This window comes from Leiobunum rupestre, chromosome 2, assembly GCF_980474605.1.
Source record: "Leiobunum rupestre chromosome 2, qqLeiRupe1.1.hap1, whole genome shotgun sequence".
Taxonomy (NCBI): Eukaryota; Metazoa; Arthropoda; class Arachnida; order Opiliones; family Sclerosomatidae; genus Leiobunum; species Leiobunum rupestre.
The window spans coordinates 26,715,391-26,735,505 of NC_143385.1; the positions used below are offsets into that span (position 1 = coordinate 26,715,391).

Consider the following 20,115-nt stretch of genomic DNA (forward strand, 5'->3'; position numbering starts at 1 on the left):
TGCTCAAGATACGCGTTTTCTTTTTTGTAGCTAGGATCAACAAACACAAGGAGAACGCAGCTAGCCTTTAAACACACTACCGCAGTGTTGTGTACAAATTTCATTGGACGAGCCTTTTTGCTAAACGTTTTACGGGCAGGGGACGAAGAAAATTTCCGAATTTCCCCTTCCGATGGCAGCAGGCGCTAAAGCGTCTAAGCAATGAAAACTGTACACAAGAAAATGCACGACTTTTGACGGTTTGCGTTATCCTTGTGTGGGTTGCTGTGTTTGTTACTCCTAGATTGTAGCATGTTAAATAAAGTCTATAAGAAGTCCTGGAAAGGCATAACTAAATAAGCAACAGAAAATGTTAAGCAACCAATGAAAATGTTTAGGAACATAAAGTTTTACATTTTATAATACTTTTTTGAATACTAGTTATAAATCTAGTAATTTTTATCATTGAACATTTAAATTTTACCCATAAAAAACGGGACAGAGACAAATCAAGGCCCTGGGAACATCAAGGCTGATTTTCTTTTGTTATTATTAATTAACACTGACGTCCCACGTCGGCATACGAGGGTTCGAATGACTTAATTGAAAGTTTAATACTTCTATCTTATTGAGCTTTAGGGTTTTTTAAGTTTCAGTTCGTAGGCGTGCTTCCTTCAAAATCTTTTTAATATTTACCTGATTTTAATTTTTTTTAAATATTTACCTGATGTGTAGAAATATTTGTGTAGCTGAAAATTTCTAATTCTCAGAACACCGAAATTTTAAATTAATAATTGTTCCCGGAAATTAATAAACAACAACCTTTTAAGTAATTAAAAGAAATAAGAACGTGCATTTTGTATAATATTATTAAAATTTATTGAAATGAGGCTATTCCACTCAGAAATTTCAAACGTGGCGCCATCTCTAGATAATTTTTATGAGTTCTTCGGCTTCTCTATTCTATACAAACCAATTTAGGTTAGCGGTAATTCGGAGTGCAGTTGGCTGTTGGCTAGCCAACACGAAGGGCTTGCCACCACCCTCTTACGTCTTGATATTAGAGAAGCTGATTATTTTATATTTAAACTTTGGTCTGCTTTGTAGAGGTTAAGTAACTAATCTGGATATGACAGTAGTGTAATTTTATAATTTCGCTGGTGATGGCAAGAATTTATAATATATATTATAACAATCTAGAGTGGGATACGCTTCTTATCCAGAGTTGCCAAGTCAAAATTTCGATCTTCCGCCCAATCAAAACCTAAATGAGCCCATAAATCCGCCCAAAATAAAAATTGCTTTTTTAAAGTAGCCCAAATTTGAGCCCTAAATTTATCGTATTTTATAGGTAAAAAAAAATCAAAATATCAAAAATTGTTGTTTTTTAACTTCAACTGCGCAAGTTATTTACAATAGTTTACGAAATCATTGGTTAATGGTTACATTTAAAAGTTTAATGAGTTTTTCGGGTGGTATAAATTCAGACGGTTTTATCTGTAATCTCGATAAACCAAATATTAGGTACAAGAGACTTTGTAACAGTTCTAGTCCCATCCTATTTCTATGCTTAATTTGCTTATTTTTCAGTAAGGTTACTTGGGAGAAAACCCTCTCGACGTGCGCGTTTGATAATGGCAAACATCAAATTTGTATTGCCATTTCTGCAATGTCCTTAAAGACATGTTCGCCAGATGAGTTAACGTATTTGTATACATTCATCCAAAACTCAACTGGTTCGGTTTTTTTCTCCCAAGCCAATTGGTTCAAATATCTTAGTTGCGATTCCAGAGTGTTAACCGAGCAAGAATAAAATATATTCGGGATAAAGTTTGCACATTCTGCGCCATTTAAAAGGATATTTTCCGGTGAAATGCTTTCTAATTTATTTAGTACCGAAGACGCGTTAGGTAGTCTATCCTTGGAGCTCAGTAGAAACTGCCTTTAAATAAGTGACACATCTCTCTTTCATTATTAATTTGGTGCTACTATCTAACTTATTTTTTTAAATTTTATCTTGGAATTCGTAGCCAAGGTCACAGTCTTCGGTACTCAAAAATATACTAATCATTTTCAAGTCTATTACCATCAACTTATCCGCGTCTTTTCACATTTCAAATTACAAGATTCTTTATAGCCTAACGAACATCGGCAGTGGCGTAGCCAGGGGGGGGGCACAGGGGGCACATGCCCCCCCGAAACGTATGGTCGTACGTACAAATATTTTTATTTTTTTTTACTTTTTTTCAATGGTGTGCCCCCCCCCCCCCCCGAAACAAAATCCTGGCTACGTTACTGAACATCGGCCCGATTTTTTAGAGAAGATAAGATAAGAATCATGATATTTTGGCGGTTGTTTATCTAAGCGATCTAAACTCTTAAAATATATATTATTCCATTAGGATTATAATATTAGACGATCTCTCTTTTTAGTTTTTGTAAATATTTTTTCCTTTTCTTTAGTATAGATTACTGAATGAAAACTAGCCCAAAAAACCGCCTCCCACCCAAGCCATTTTTTACCGCATCGGACTGTTAAAAGGAGCCCAATTGGGCGTGAAAACCGCCCACCTGGCAACTCTGTTCTTATCTGAACAGAAAAGATCTTATTGCATTTTTATATAATAGTGAACCGCTTTACCAACTACTGTTGCTGCTCTTAAGCCGTGGACACCAATCGATATATTTCGCAATGGGAATGGATTAACCCGCACTCTCGCGTATAATGCAGCTTACACCTTGGCTTAAAATACTGGTGTACTTCCAATATTTACTCTTTTTGTTATTCTTAAAGCCTCCTACAAAGATCTTCGGTTTACTTTGCCTCTTCGAACCCATTCCCTCGGTCAACATTAGGCATGCTTACCTTGAGACCGTGTTAGCCTAAGAGCTAAGTAGGCAGCTTGTAAAACTAAATATTGTAGACCACTTGACCTCGCTTAAAAAACGTATGCAGAAAGAATCACAATGGTGTTCTATATTTAGAAGTGACTAAACGTAGAAATGGTTACAAATTATATTAACTTTGGATTATATTATTGTCTATATTTTCGAATTTTTTGGTTAGTTAAGATTAGGTAAGAATTAATAGGTTAAGGTTAGGTTAGGTTGGGATAAGAATAGTTTAGTTTAAGGGAAGGTTCGGTTAAGGTAAGGTGAATTAAGTGTAAGATTAGGATAATGTCAGGCTAGATTTAAGTTGGGCTAGGATGAGGTTGGTTTAGCTAAGGTTAGATAAAGCGTAGGATTGGTTATGGTAATTTGAATTAAATTAATATTTGATTAAGTTTACGTTAGTTGTGTAAAGGTTATGATGAGTTAGGTTAAAATAAGGTTAGTTTAATCTTAGGTTAAAATAAGGTTAGTTTAATGTTACGTTAAATTAAGGTTAGATTAATGTTACGTTAAATTAAGGTTAGATTAATGTTAGGTTAAATTAAGGTTAGTTTAATGTTAGGTTAAATTAAGGTTAGATTAATGTTAGGTTAAATTAAGGTTAGTTTAATGTTAGGTTAAATTTAGGTTAGATTAATGTTAGGTTAGATTAATGTTAGGTTAAATTAAGTTTAGTTTAATGTTAGGTAAAATTAAGTTTAGTTTAATGTTAGGTAAAATTAAGGTTAGTTTAATGTTAGTTAAAATTAAGGTTAGTTAATTTAAGGTTAGTTTAGTTAATTTAAGGTAAGTTGAGTTAATTTAAGATTAGTTGGGTTAAATTTAAGATTAGGTTGGATTAATGTTAGGATAAATTGAGGTTAGTTGACTTAAGTTTATGATTAGGTTATGTAAAATTAGGTCAAGGTCTGCTGCAAAAAATCGCTGTGTGTTGGGAACAGTTACGACGTTTAGATACACTTCGGCATTTCTGGTCAATCCAGTCTTAAGCGATCGAAAAGGAAGAGTACTTTCGTCCTACGCTGTCTTGCCACAAATACTTCGAATAACTGAGTGTTACGTTAGAGCAGCTTAGGTGTCTGAGCTTTACGTAAGTAACCTTACGTAATTTTATTTTTCAGCTGCAATAAATATGTGCTCAAGAAAGAGAAAAAATTCCGGTGTTAAGTCACCTCGTAGGCTATGCCTTGCTGGTACTACACCTTTCAGATCTTTTTTAAATATGTTTTCTTGACGGGCCCCGTGCGTAGAATGAATTAAAATTGAACAAGTGACCCATTCGAACGTTTATCAACAGGTTTTTCCCCATTAGGGACCTCATACAGAGGCACTATCATTCTGGTTGAGGCAGAGGCAAATCTGTATCTCCTGCTATTCCAAAATAAAAATAAATTCATTTTATATAGAGGAATAGAACTTGGGTGACCAAAAGTGTCGAAATATAGCAACGGTTTTCTATTTCTTGTTCGTTTCCGAGATCTATGTAATTTGCGAATCGATAGCTAGGTCTAGTGTTTCTCGGGGGTATTTGTTAAATTAGGTTAGGTAAAGTTTGAATCAAAGTCAGGTTATGTTATCTAAATTTAGGTTAAGTCTAAGAATAGTTTAGGTTTAGTGTAGGGTTAGTGTAGGTTTAGGTTTGGTTAATCTTGGGTTAAGTTAATCGAAGGTTAGGTTAAGGTTAGGCTAGGAATGGATTAGGTTAGGTTTATATTAGGTTAAGTCTAGGTTAAATTAAGTTAATGTTAGGTTAAATTATATTACGGTAAGGTAAGGTTGTATTTAGGTTAGTTTAAGTTAGATTACGGTAAGATTAGGTTGTATTTAGGTTAGGTTAAGTAATATTAAGGTAAGGTTAAGTCAGGTTTGGATTAGGTTAAGTAAGATTAAGTTTAGTTTAAGTTAGTTAAGGGTTAAATTAAGTGAGATTAAGTTTAGTTTAAGTTAGGTTAAGTAAGGTTTAGTTAGATTAAGATAGGGTTAAGTCAGATTAAAGCTAGGTAAAAGATCAGTTTAGACTGAGGTAAATTTTAAGTTAGGTTTATTCTAAGTTTAGGTTTGGTAAAGGTCAGGCTAAGGTTATGCTAGTAGAGGCGCTGACCACTATCCGTAATCGTTGTACAAGCCTATAGCTTTGCAAGTTTTAACTATACTAAAGTGATTACGTAATCAATTACAGATTTAGCACAATCAAAGGCTGTACTCGCTGTACAGAATTCAAAGAAGTGGTTAGCCCCTCGATGCTAATTTATGTTGGTTAAGGTAAGGAAAATTAAAATTAAATTAAGTAACTCTTTGAATACCAAGGCCATCCCTTTTCTAATATTTTCCAAGAATAATTATTTTTCTTAAATAAAGTGCCAACTTAAATTAAGTACCATTGTTACGTTTAGTCACAATGAGCAATGGTAAATATAGAAGAATCATTAGTTAGACCTTAAACTCGTTAAAAAGATCAGACAATCAGTAGAAACATGAATTTATTCACATACACCCATACAGTAGCGGCGCTAAGGGTGGGCTGAAGTGGGTTATAGTCCCCCGGCATTTCTGAGAGGGGCCACATATTTATATTAAAAGGGCCACATATTCATAATTAAGAGGCCACATATTTCAATTTATGAATTTTCATTATCTCTAGAAATTTGTTTTATTGCGAAGAAATGTTTTTCTGGAAAAATCTTTCAAAATCAATTTGTTTAGTCAAAAAGGTAGTAGACCATAGACATATAGATTTTGGAGGAAGGTAGCGGAAATTGAGAGAAAGTTGAAAAGAAAGGGGCTTATGGGAATTTACGGAAATATCCCAGGCATGCACGTGTCTCCTCCAGGTCAGATACAAGGTCAGTAGGGGTCCAAAAAACGCGACGAGAGCCGCAACAATAAAACGACCTTGCTCTTCTCGCTTCCTGGAAATTTTTGGGTTTTTTCGATTTCTCCACTTTTACGAAATATGATCAATCCAAGGTTCCCGCTAAGGGCCACAAAATAATTAGCCCAGCTGTGAAAAAACCTTAGCGCCGCTACTGCACCCATACCCTTTACGGAACCAGCCTGTCGCAGGACTTAACATTCCGCCCATTGCATAGCGGAAATTAAACCAGGTGTAAGAAAAGGGAGGCTCTCCAATTGACCATAGAAAAGCCAATGACGTTTTGTTCTATCTATGGCTTCAGATCGCGGATGATGCCGATAGACCGATACCTCATTGGCTAATCTCCGGCCAATTGACGAGCGGATTTTAAAGCGTCATAAGAATCTTAAAAATTAGTCCTGCCTCTACGACAGCCACATCGTTCTATTATTTCTATACCCAATTGAATCTTGAGAAAAAGTCACCTTCTAAAATATTTGCTGCCTCGGAGTCTCTCGAGGATAGCACTGGAGTGAAAGATTGATTAATTTGATTAACGGCTTTCTCTAATAATAATCAGCTAGGCTAATACTCAAGGCAAAAAGCTAAGACCTAAGTCATCAAGCGACTTTTCAGGTGCACTGGACAATATTTCAGCCCCTTAAACCTTTTTAACCAAATTTATAGTAGAGTTCGCCGCAAAAAAAAGGTCCAAGAAATAATATGCTTTTTCCCGTTCATCGTAACATTGTTAGAACAAATTTAGTTTTCCAAGAAAAACGTCGCAGTAAAATTCAGTCGTATCATTCAATTGTGTTCATTCTAATTAGTTCATCGTCGAGCTCCACGCGTTTGCAAAATGTTCACACCTTTCACTATCATATGCTCACGTCTTTTCATGATGCCTAAGTATTTTATATTTCAGTGTTTTATATACTCACGCAATTTTTAACTTTTCCTTCATTTTTAAGATGATTATGCATTTTTATGACATTTACTAAGTCACGAATGCAGCTCGTTTTCACGAAGTTCACGCGATTTGTCGACTTGAAATATACTTAAAGATTTCAACACATTTTCGAAATGTTCCAAGCAGGTGTTTGAAATATCACGATACTTACGGGTATTCACATTACAAACTGGTATGCACATTTTTCAAACTTGTTCACGATATTTTCGTGATGTCATGATGTGTTTAAGATGTTCTGGGCATTTCAATTGGTTATGCATATTGCCGTATTGCATTTCTACAATATTCACAAAAAGATCAGCGCTAGCCTAATTGTCCATTATTGCTCCGCGTCATCATTTCTTCTGGCACGTGGTTAATTCATTTAAAGACAGTGTTGCCAAGTTCTGAAAATTAAATTATCAACCCATAAATAAAAAGTTGTCGTTTTAAACAATTTACTATCATACACCTGACAATTGGCTGTAAATTTTAATTTTGTGGGGAAATTAACGTTATACTTGAGCAATAAAATTTTTGAAAACAAATATCTTATGTTAAAAAGTATTAGATTTAACTGGTTCCCTAACAAAATAAACCATTATCGTATGATTATCGCACGCAGAAGCTGGATTAACGAAAATAGCGCACTATGTAGTTCACCTTTAAAATTACATTATGGTCTAGAAGTTGGCTCGAAATTATCGACGTGAACGATAAATATCGCATGTCAGGGAGTGCTTACGAATAAGTTCTAGATACTGGAAACGTCATTAGCAGATCAGAAGGGTTATTTATTAAAAATGTAGATGGCGCTTTTCAATCTACGCACGGGGCCTATACTGTAGCTCAGGATAGTATTTTTCCTAATAGTTAAACATATGTGTACTTGAAAACTAGGTTTACCAAGTCTCCTTTGCTGTGTTACCCATTCCAATTTTATTAATAGAGTTGTATTTGATTTTTGTCTATTAGTGAGTTTAGACATTGCCAAATGTGTAAAGAGAAACCAGGAAGTCTATTCTGTAAAAACAAAAATGCCAAAAAAAAACGATCCTTCAAAAATGGCAATGCGCGTGTGGAGAAGCGGCGGACATCGAACTATAAATTGTGAAAGTTCAATTTTAAGTAGTGGCAACTAGGAGCAACAAACACAACACCCCACACAAGGAGAACGCAACCCGTCAAAAGTCGTGGATTTTCTTGTGTACGTTTTTCATTGGCTAGACGCTTTAGCTGCCGTCGGAAGGGGAAAATTCGGAAACTGTCTTCTCCCCCGCCCGTAAAACGTTCAGCGTAAAGGCTCGTGACGCTCGTCTAATGAAATACGTACACAACCCTTCTTTAGCGTGTTTAAAGGCTAGCTGCGTTCTCCTTGTGTTTGTTGCTCCTAGGTGGCAGTATGTTACGCTTTATCCGGTATTTTAGTCAAATAATAAACTTAATGCTTAAGCGGACGTAAAATATCTGTTTTATATTTTTGGTGTCCAAGGCTTAAATTAGCACCATCGACCCGTATGTCACTAAAATCACTGACGTCAGCATTACAGACCGCCACGATTTTGAATTTGATCAATACTATCGATAGTTTAATATTTCGATAGCAACCTCTTCTGCACACGCGCTTTATCATTTTGGACGGATCATGATTTTTTTTATCATTTTGGATTTTTACAGAATAGCCTCCGTGTAGAATTGTGATTTTGATCAGTATTTCTAATAACTCTAACGAAAAATGGCAAAAAATTCATAACCCTTAAGAAATTTACATTTTCGCGTTTTTTCTACACATTTTGCAATATTAAAATTATCTTTTCTCTTCACGTGAAATCAACGTTGCTTTACATTCCACTATTATTGTTTCATTTCAGATGTTTATGGTGATTACAATGACAACTTAGCCCGATTCTTGTTCTACAGCAGGAAGTAAGTCTCACCAATTGGCCGTTATTGTCGTTGATGGAAATTTTGCGAAAGATTCCAAATAATTTGAGGTTTCTTCCTCAACAACCACTATGCAGAGCCAAAAAAAAATTATTTTATTCTGTATTAAAAATAATTAAATTAAAAGAAACGCACAAATTGTCAAAAGCTATTAAAGTAGCATTTTAACTTTAGTTGCTTACCATGTAATGACTTCATGAAATATTGCTATAGGTCTACCCAGATAGCCGCTAAATTGTGCAACTTTTTATCCTCAGATATATGATTGGTACTTTAAAATATTTTTAAAGTTTCTATAAAATCTTTCGTAAATCTACAAAATGTCTAAGAAATTTATATAATTTGTTTTATATAATTATATATAACAAATGTTATAACAACTTTATTTATTAACACATAAATGTTCCTTATTTCTCTAAACAGCTTCTTAAAACTGAACTAAACTGGTATACATTCGATATAATTTTTTTTTCTACAGAATCCTAATTTTTAAACATTTTGTTTAATTTGAAACGTTGTTACGTAGATTATATTACTTTAATAAGAACATAATTAGTGTTAAACAAAGAAATAAACATTTAAAATGAAGTACCTTTTCTTCTTGCCCGTTTAATTGCAATTGTCAGACCTGAGAGAATCTGTTTCGCTAACGAAAAGCTCCAGTCAAGATCCTCATGAATTATAAATACCACTAGAACTGACATTTCCTTGAAGACGAGAATATTCAAATGCTTGTTACAGGAGCTGGCGTAAACTATATTTATGACTTGCTAAACCTTTCTTGGCGCTTCTTGACAGTTAAGCGTAAAGTGGCTCGTGCCTTTGCGCGCGCTCCTTAAAATGAGCGAGCTCTTTCATACTGAAATGAGAAGGAACGTTTACACAAGGATCCTATATGTTAGAAGGATAGGTAGCCCTCCGGCCAGCCCATGTTTTCAAAACGCCGGCAGCGCCGTCGATATTAAGAGAGCCTCTTCTATTCCCTCAAGGACAAATTTTGGCGGTGCTTCCTCCATGTTTTGAACTTGATGGAATCTTAAAATGGATTCTCTATCGCGCATGACCCACAGACGGCGCTGCCATTTTTCGTCCCTCGCCTCATATCCTTCTAACATATATGATCCTTGGTTTACATTTCTTTAACAAGTTAAACAAGACATGCAGAATTTTTGCTAGCGCCAATTGTAGAATCCGAAATTTTAGATGAAATTGAAGACCCTGCTACAGAAGCGCCGCCTATTTTACAATGTTTAAACTAAATGTGTTTAATTTGAAACCCTACATCCAATAAAGAAATACTAGAGGTTATATGCTCTTTAAAACCAGAGCAGAATTACGTCAAACATTAAATAAGTTCTATAAATATAAGGGGTCAGTAAACTTTGTTAACCAGCTAAAATCTTTCTGCATTGAATGACAAAAAAATGTAACATTGACAAATCGTTAAGCACAATTTATATTTTTGTTTCCCAGAAGGAGTTGCATTCGACGAAGCGGAAGCTGCGACCACCGACCGAACGATTGTTGCTACAGTTCTTCGTGTCGCTGCAATCTGTGGGGGACGAATTGTCGGTGTCAGAGAGTCGGCCTGTTTCAGAAATGGGGGAAATGAGATCAATCTCTCAGGATGCTCTTCTCTTTCAAAAATCTCTGAAGTCACTGTGATGTTTCGATCTTTTCGTTTTGGATAAAAGGGAGCCCAATACCAAAAAATATCGCGTTTTCCGTTTCATTTAAACTTTTCCGAGAATGTGCGTTGGAACAGAAAATTCAATCTATAAAAGTGTAGATGATTGATGGTTGAAAATGATAAATTGATGTATGGAATATACCAAAATAACCACGAAAAAAATTAATTAAATGTTAATTTACAAGGAGTATTTAACTTTCTTAAGTTATACCGATGGTTCTTGTTTTAAATAATTATCATTTCAATATATTTATTTTTATACATTATTTATTAAAATGTAATATATACCTCACTGCTCTTCCGATGATATCACAAATTGTAAAATCACGTTACCGTGTAACGTTAAATCTGTATTAAACACAATTTTATCGTTATTATTAAACGTACCACGTTTTCGCATTCTACTAATTATATTAACGATAATACGTCTCTGACATCAACCAATAAAAATATCGCCCTTCTGGCAGCACACGTCGGTCGGGATATTCCACCAAAAAGTGCCATCTTTACGTTCTTTGTACGAAAGAAACCGTTAATCGGATTTTCTTGGACAGGGCTTAAATTGTCAAAAACAAGACTTAAGTCTTCTTAAACCACGTCAGCTACAGTTAAAAAATCTATTGTTAAGCCAGACAAGGCTGATTTAAACGTACTTGCTACTATAAGCTTCTGGACATAATGATTCTTGAAATGAGTTTGTTAGAAGTAACTATAGAAGTTATCGAAAGCAACAGGAAAACTGAAGCGAAAAGTTTAAAATCTAAGTATTCTTTAAAATACCATTGACATTCGATAAAATACAGTAAGGACTAGTGAATATTCATCAAAATGACCGTTTGAATGGTAATCAATTTCACCTTCACAAAAGAGATATAAATGGACGTAATTGCCGACATCATTATAATTTTCTCCGTAGACTCCGAGTCCGTACTATCCATTATTAACTCGGGGCTACTCTCCTACTACTATTTTATTAATTTTCACTAATTTCTGAGGACAACAAGATACACACTTAAAAAATGTATCGTCGGCGTTTATTTTAACAACAGCTGCTAAGATCGGCTGAATTAACTGTATTTGGTAGTAAAGCCACGGTTTATATATTACACAGGTTTTTCTTGTCGCGCTCCAAGAGGGGCCACTTAAGCGCTACTCCCGCATTCGGAAATTTTCAAATCACGTTCGCTGTACCCTCTTGAATCAAATTGTAAAACTATTGACCAAATTTATATATATATATCCAATTAGTACTGTTTCAATAAAATAGATGGCGCAGTGAGTGCGATTTGGAAAACCGAGTTGCCAGTCAGCAGAATTTAAGAGGCCCCGTCCCGTAGTAAGGGCGAAGCTACGGACAATTCTAAGTTTTCTAACCTGTGTAATATATAAACCGTGGTAAAGCGGGAGACACGAAGACAATATTGTTCGGATAACACTACTCTGCTAATTGATTTTCTTAATATAATATTATCCAAACATTTATTTTAAACGTGTATCCTGTTGTTCTAAAAAATGAGTGAAATTGGATAACAAATTAACTAATAGTAACTTCAACTGGACATCTTAGGTGGGCGCAGCCCCATGGATTTCCTAGTCAACGGGGTGATTGCCTCCTGTGTATCCCCTTTTTCCGCCGCCACTGCCAGGCGTACAGGGCTCGCTACACTCACCACTGGACACCGGTACCCCCGAATGTCTGGGAAACCCCCTGTAGAAAATTATCTGAAAGAAACACTGCTCCATCGATCGCAATGTTTGAATTCATATGAATTAATTTATTAGAAACAGTTCAATTCTCTTGGCAGAAACAGTTTATTTCGTTTCGGACAAATAGATAATTTTTGTTTGGTATAATCAGCTCATTCTGTGTAAAAACCTTTCAAAAACACACTTTCTTTCGGTAATTTCACAGCACAGAGTAGTCTTATGTTTAAAGATGAAAGATTTAACTATCTCTCTACTGAACAGTTATAATGAATTAAAGACTTCAACTTTATAACTTAGGCCTAAGGTGGTGCCTTGCGTATTAGCCTAGCTGATTATAGGTCTGTAGCTTGTAGGATTGAAACTACAAATTTTTTATTTATTCCTCTTTCGGTCGCCAAGAAAACCAATTAAGAAATATAGGTTGTAATAAGTTCATACTTGTAAGAAGTGTAATAGATAACATAGATACATAATTTATTGAGTGATAAAAACAGTGGTGAATTATCCAATTAGCTGATTGGGGACCCATTAAAAACCGAATGGTATAGGGAGCCCGAGAACATGGTCAGGTGGAGCCAGTAGCGTAGGCAGGATTTTGGTTCAGGTGGGGGGGGAGGGAGGGCACACAATTTAAAAAAACAATTGTACATACAACCATACACCGTTGGGTGAAACACTTATAAAACACAAACCTGGAGATATTTAATAAACATAACCAGAAATTCTGTCAAAATGCGCTTATATTAAATTAATGAAAGACCTGAATTAAACACCCTCTGATCTGATGAAAAATTTTAGCCTTTTGAACCAAATAAAATCAACACTACATACAAAAGAACAATTTTAATTTATCATAATCCAGACGGAAGTCTGAAATGCGCATGCATTTAACGTCATCATTGTAGTTCCGTGAACCGATTTAACAATTCTGCGGCGCATGCGCTGTTTCCACCTCCGTTCCCGTAAACTAGGAGGGGGAAAGGAATATGGGGGAAATTAGAGGACTATGCTGGCCGGTAGCTTCTACCCCACAGGACCTCTCCAGGGGTTTAGTGCTCCCTGGTAATAAGAAAAAAAGTCTTAAAGGGAGTATAACCTTTTCAGGAATTTGGGGCAATACATAATTCCCTCCCCTCATTTATTTAACCACGTGTTATATGTAGTGTGAAATACAGTGATTTTTGAGGAATTATTCCAATAAAAGTATCCCCGCTTTGGTAGTACTTTAATTTATCATATCTACTAGAAAGCCTTTCGTGAATCTAAAAATATGTACCTCATTATTAAGAAATTATATTTGAATAAATATCCAAACTATAATGATAATAATTAATTTATAGCTCGGATATCGTTGTTTATATGTTAGTTAAGGGTGCATTCAAAAATTAAACGCTAAATATGAAACAATAAAGGTTCCAAGTGAGAAAACCTCTTCAGGCCGGGTACGCTTCCTCTAATAGAAGAATTGGGTGTTTCTACTATCGTTCTAGACTAGCGCCATGAGCGAGAAAAGAGAGAAGCTATGGCGCACCCGACCAAACAAGGAGGGTTCTACTCCCTTTAAGGTTCGAATTGTATCATTTATAGTTGAATCTGAGGTGAGGTGGCTATAAATATCAATTGTACCGCGATGCGGAAGACATTCGTATTTGTTTTTTCTTACACGGAGAACCTAGCGACATCTGTCTTGAAGCTTTACCACTCTGAACATCTACTTTTCTACCGTTCTTCCTTACGATTGCTTAAAATTTCTTTATTAAAATACATATTTTATATAATAAAATATCTGGTAATAAAAATATTACTAGATATCGCTATAGCTTGCATAAAATCAATGAATCGATTTTTTTCGTGAAAAAAAGCAAGTCGATTGGGAATGCAGCGCCCTCTTCCGAATCTTTGACAACTAGTCTATCAATATTTGACAAAGTATGAAAAAACTAAGGTAATAAAACCACTGTTAGACAAAATATCCTTTAAGACCATATAATCCATAATACATACCTATAATACATATATACTCAAATTATTTATTTCACTTATGCTGTGAGGGAAAATTGCAGTGGTGTGTTAACGACCACTAAATCACCAATACACTTAAGCTCATTAGGGTACAACGGCGGCAATCGTAAAAAATCATGTAGGGGCCCAAGCTATTATTTTTTTATCCAAAAATTAATACACTTAAAACTTAAGCCAGAAAATGTTAAGCTTCAAATCTTTATTATTATATTTTTTAAAAAACATGTTCTTACGAGTGATACATAAAATTTTAACCTATAAAATTGAAATCCACTATTGTTTAAGTTTTAAAAGTGTTCTATCTAATATCTCACCCATCAAGGAATTCCGTGGGGTGGTAGAGTTGTTAGCATTTTCGACTCGCACCAAGAAGAGCCGGATTCAATCCCAACTTAATTTTGACACTGGGTGAAAACTCTGACCACTCATTCTCCGTTGAGTTTGCAAGCTCTTTCCGCCGAGTTCTTCAGTTTCACCTTTCCATAAGAACTTGAAGGGGTGAACGGTAAAAGTAAGTGTAAAGAGCTGTTGACTCGCGTGGCACCCTCCTACGCAATATAACCCGGCCACCTGAATTTAAGGCAATAAACGTCGCTAGATGACTATGACTTGGGACTAGGGTGGTGTCTTGGGTATTAGCGGAGCCTACGTTATTATAAAGGCCTGTGTACTGTCGATAATCTAGGGGGTGACAGCAGCTTTTGGCTTACGCGTGAAAGACCGATAGGTGGCGGTCTTCGCAGTCTTTACCTTTTAAAATATTTGGCGGTTCGCGCCATAATTAGAAATTTAAAGCGGGAGCTTAAATACGAAATTAATTTCCCTTCAGTTTTCCACAACCTAAAGCTTAATTTTAAACTAATAAGTAAAGCATCTTAGCATTAAATATATTATATAATATCAGATAAATGAAATAAGGAAGCAAATTTACATAAAATAATACTTTTAATAAATTGAGATCTTATCACAGTGAAGTTAGCTAACTTTTAAAACCTTCCTAGACAAAGGTTTGACATTCAATTTTTTTTCGCACTTCATTTCGATCGGAAGCGTCAATTGCGTGTTTGCACAAAATTGATCATAGGAACGTTTTCTCCACATTCACAAGTGAGTGGTTTAGAAAAATATGGTAAAATTATCATTACATAAGACTCAAGAACTTGGCTTCTAGGAAACGAATGTAACGATGCTTTTACAAAGTCGTGAACTAAACTAAATAAACAGATGAGGAATCTGGTTGGATATTTTAACCCTCCATTGTCATGGGCTGATATGAGAACATATAGGGGTGATTTTGATTGAGGCATAGACAATGGTACCAGGCAACTTTCACATAAGTGTTACATACTACTACTATATACCCTCCAACTTGTGCTATGGTGAAATTTTTAATAGATGTATGGCAGTTGTCTAAATATAAATTCGACATATTAAAGGATGACCCATTATATTTTAACAAACAAATGCAGTACCATTTTGAGTAAGTTTTTCAATTTTGCAAAGTAGGCCTTGTAGAAATGCGGTTAATTCTATAGTCTTAAATTTGCCTTGGGTCTCTTTTTCTTTGGAAGGTATCTCGAATAAAGTTTTTTAACCTCAGCTTAAGAGTTCAGAGTATTTTTAAGGTTCCGCCTGTCATTTAAGGATTCTAAATCACTATTATCTTTGATATCTCTGTTGAATATTGCACACATCCATTTCCTACTTATAGCACCGTGGAAAGAGAAGCATTGCTGCCCTTCAGTTGTGCCCCTTTTCCGTCCTTTGCGTTGGAACCAGGCAGTTTACTCTTTCAGCATCTGGCTAAATTTCCTAAGAATATTTATTTAAATCATATAGGTTTTATTAACATTAATAATACATATTTTTAAAGGAAGAAAAATGTATTATATTTATTAATAATATACAGGTTGTTTCAAAAGATTATGCAAAAATGTGAAGGAGATGTACGGGGTAAGTATGCCTGTTTTTCCCCCATTTTCAAATGAGTTAAGAGAGTGCCAGAGAGCTTCAAAGTGTGGCCTACTAGCCTCTGGAAGTAGGCTGCAACAAGCGCAAATCCAAATTAACATTTTACCTTTTAATACGCTTTGTTTTGATAAAATAGCAGATCAGCGTCCCAACCTCATCTCGGCTCTGCAGTCTGCACGCTAAAGAACAATAGCTACAAACCACGCGAAAATTCAATAAATTTAAAATTATTGTCAATGAAGAGCGCCTCTAGCGGCAAATACCAGCAAACTGAAAAATCCTGAAATAAAACTTGAAAGGGTATCGTGCACAGGCCTTAATTAATAACGTAGGCTCCGGTATTAGCCTACCTGATTATTATGATAACAAAATTTTAGTCGAGTTCTACGTAAATCTCTCTAAACAGTTGATCATTAAGCCCTATCGACCACATGCATCACGGAGGTATTTGATGCTATCTAGTATAACTCTAGATAATTGGGTAAGACAGGGTACATGATAAGACAATTTTATGTTTGTACGAATCTATCGAAATCAATTTTACGCTTATTTCATCTTAATGATACCAACATCAAAAAAAATATGTAAAAATAAGTCTTAATTCGGGCCAAAATTATGAAGGAATAGAGTGTGTAGAACTTTTTATTAATTGTATTAATCCTCAATTATATTTCTGTTTGGCATTGCCCCTATATGTTTATCCCTGTAAGGGCTCGAACCCCAGAGCCCTAGTTATCATTCCCCAGCTTTTTCTTGGACCCCCTTCCTTATTTTAGATAATATAGAATCTGCTATTAAAAGTTTTATTAGATGTCGCTTTAGTTTGCATAAAATCCATTAATTGATTTATTTCGTAACAAAGAGCTGGTTGATTGCGCCCTCTACCGAATATTTAAAAACTAGTCTAGATATTTTAATAAATATTTTAACATAATATGGAATAAAATAGGAAATAGAATAACTGTGAGACAAATTATTATTTAAGACAATATAAATATAATACATACACTTAAGCTGTTAGGGTTAATGTTAATGGTTGGGGTGGATTATTAGTGCTGAAGCCTTATAAACGGTGATACTACCCACTGTTGGGCACTATCATATCTTTTGATGGTTTTCGTACTTGATATGATAGGGAATCAAATTTCACACTAAGATATGTTGATAGTGATCTATCAACAATTTAAACTTCTAAATGGTTTATTGAGTTGAAATCTCGATAATGGCTTTAGTTTTTTGATAGATTTGACGAAACTTTACCCGAAAAATTATAGATTTTCACTTGAAAGGAGTCTTCATCCTAGTTTTAAGAATTTGGGAGAGATATTGATATTTTGTAATATGTTTTTCGCGCCATCTCTTAGTACAATTATCTAAATTTGATAGTTATGATATGAAAAGCTTAATTTTTTTTAGTTGACGATTTTTGATGGTTTGATTTCAAATATTTAATTTACCTAATAAAAAAGTTGAAGCATGGATAAAAGGACGGATAGTAGGGATGGTGATGTATATCATTTGAATGTTTTTTTTTTTACTTTAAACCGTTTTCGGCTTCCTCAAAGAGAGGGGAAAGGTTACACAGCTTTTTTTTACCTCAGTGGTTCCTATGTAAAATGAACTGTATCCCATTATAGTGACGGCGATCCCGTGGGGGCTCTGGGGCTCGAGCCCCCACAGGGAAATTCAAACGAGGGAAGAGCCCCCACAGAAATTAAATTGAGGGAAAATAGCAACCAGGGTAAAATTTATAATATCACTGCCTTTAATTGGGTCCGAATTCAGTCTTTTGACAGAAGCTATTTTGAGATTGCAGATGCGAGTAGCGTTAAGATGATATAACCGTAAAATTGATTTCGATAGATTCGTCCAAACAGAAAATCGCCCCGTCGTGTACCCTATTTTACCTAAAATACCTTCGTTAAGTATGTGGCCAAGAAGGGCTTAATTATCTAGCCATGTACACAGATATTTTTCTAAAGATATCGACTTAACTTTTATTATCAATGTAATCCATGCCGGATGAGATATTATAAAGAACACTTTTAAAAATATATAGAAATTTAGAGCTGTACATTTTCTTGTTTCAGTTTTAAGTATTTGCATTTTTGGATGAAAAAATAATGGCCCGGGCCCCCACAGAAATATTTTCCGATCGCCGCCGCTGAGCCCATAGCCGCAGTTACTTGAAATAAAAAAAACAACGAAAAAGCCGTGAGGTGAGTCAGCTGAGCTTGCGGAAGGGATATTCTATCACGTGACGGTTGAACTCCAATGGGACGTTTCGCAAGTTCTATCGAAAGTTTTAGTTTTGGATTTGACTTTTTGAAATCGAGAGATCCAGGCTGAAAGGAGTCAAAACAAAAGACAGGTAACGACAAGTCTAGACAGCATATGTGATAATCCTTATCTCCCAAACGAGGAATTAAAATTGATTGTTTTGGAATAATTTGATTTAATTATTTCGCTTCTAATTAATATATTAATTAATAAAATTTAAAAAATAATAGTATTTGATACGATGGGATAGTCTATAACAGATTTCATTAATATGATTGATTCGATAGGTTAAAAAAACAAATTGCATTGGTATTCTTGATTTTATAGATTAGTTTATAACATATAGCGTTGGTATTCTTTTTTTGATAGGTTAGTTTATGACATATTTCATTGATGAGATTGATTTGATAAGTTTACAAAAAAAACTATTTTTATTGGGGTTATGATTTACAGCTTTAAATCTGTAAAACTTTTATATAAGAGAAACATTTTTACGTAGAAAGCCAAATATATATATATATATATATATATATATATATATATATATATATATATATATATATATAATAAATATATATAATATATATATATATATATAATATATATATATATATATAATATATATATATATATATATAATAAATATATATATAATATATATATATATAATAAATATATATATAATATATATATATATATAATAAATATATATATAATATATATATAATAAATATATATATATAATATATATATCTATAATAAATATATATATAATATATATATATATAATTGATAGTTACCAAAACGTCAATGGACGCTTCAATAAAAGATACTCGGTTTTTACTTCCATCTCCAAATTCATCTGGGAAGGAACTATTTCCGGTCGGTCGGTTAAACGGTTGGAATGGCTAGCCAAAAAGTCATTTAAGCCAATTGGAGACGCGTTTTTGCCCTCATGAGAATTTTGCGTCAGATAAGAAATGCGTCGGCTCACGTGTATAAGGAACATACTAATGTTAATTTTCGATCATATATTTTAAGTTAAAATATATAATGTTACTAAAACTAAGCATAAGAATCATCCTCTTTTGGTATAAATAATTAAAATTATACGGAATATTTTTATATTACCGGACAATTTTAAGGCTTCTCATGGAGGCAGAGTTAATTGATTTCGTATAAAATTATCTTTTGGAAAAAGATAAAAACGAATTCCTTTAGAACTAAACGTATTAATTTGGCAGTACGGTATGGAACAATTGTTTCCGTTTAACCAGGTAACTTTTTTGGCATGTTAAGGCTTAGCAAAAAATCGATGTTATGTTCGAGAAAAGTTTCCAGCTTTCTAATATTTCAACTATATAAATAGTAACTTATGAGTCCTGGCTGTCGGAAATATTACTTCTCGGCAATTTCTGGGAAGATGTTTTATTTAAGCGCCTATTGGGAAAAAATACGATTGTAAATTTTCAAATACTAACTTCAAGTGAGTTAATTTATTTATAGACACAGAAGCTCTGGAATTTTATTTATTCATTAAGAGTTTACCGCCATCTAAGGAATATAAATCGAAAAAAACTATACTTTATTATTTGAAATTTAAAAAACGAGAGAAAATTGATAGCAACGCCATATATTAAATTTTTAAAGGAAAAAAATTATCTGGAGAAGTGTGCCCAGCTTTGATACTACCTAATGTAATCAACAAACCTTCAAAATATTTGTACTATCAGAAGTTTGAACGACAACGTCCGGATTACCTAGATGTTCGCGAAATTGAATTCTTCAAAATCAGCGTGCGTTCAATTCAGCGACTAATGAAAG

General features: G+C 34.2%; 1 protein-coding gene across 2 annotated transcripts in view; it reads left to right on the plus strand.

The window, feature by feature from the left end:
- LOC149956657 (xibalbin-1-like) overlaps positions 1 to 10,624 on the plus strand; it is a 78,378-nt gene extending 67,754 nt beyond the window's left edge. Inside the window, exons 3-4 of one of the 2 annotated variants that reach the window (XM_090164745.1) lie at positions 8,549 to 8,603; positions 10,098 to 10,624. In XM_090164745.1, the coding sequence (XP_090020871.1) occupies positions 8,549 to 8,603; positions 10,098 to 10,233 (191 nt within the window). In that variant the 3' untranslated portion in view covers positions 10,234 to 10,624. Of the gene's footprint in view, positions 1 to 8,548; positions 8,604 to 10,094 lie in introns of both variants that reach the window. The other variant, XM_090164744.1, reaches the window with a different exon arrangement.
- Positions 10,625 to 20,115: the final 9,491 nt, after the last annotated feature.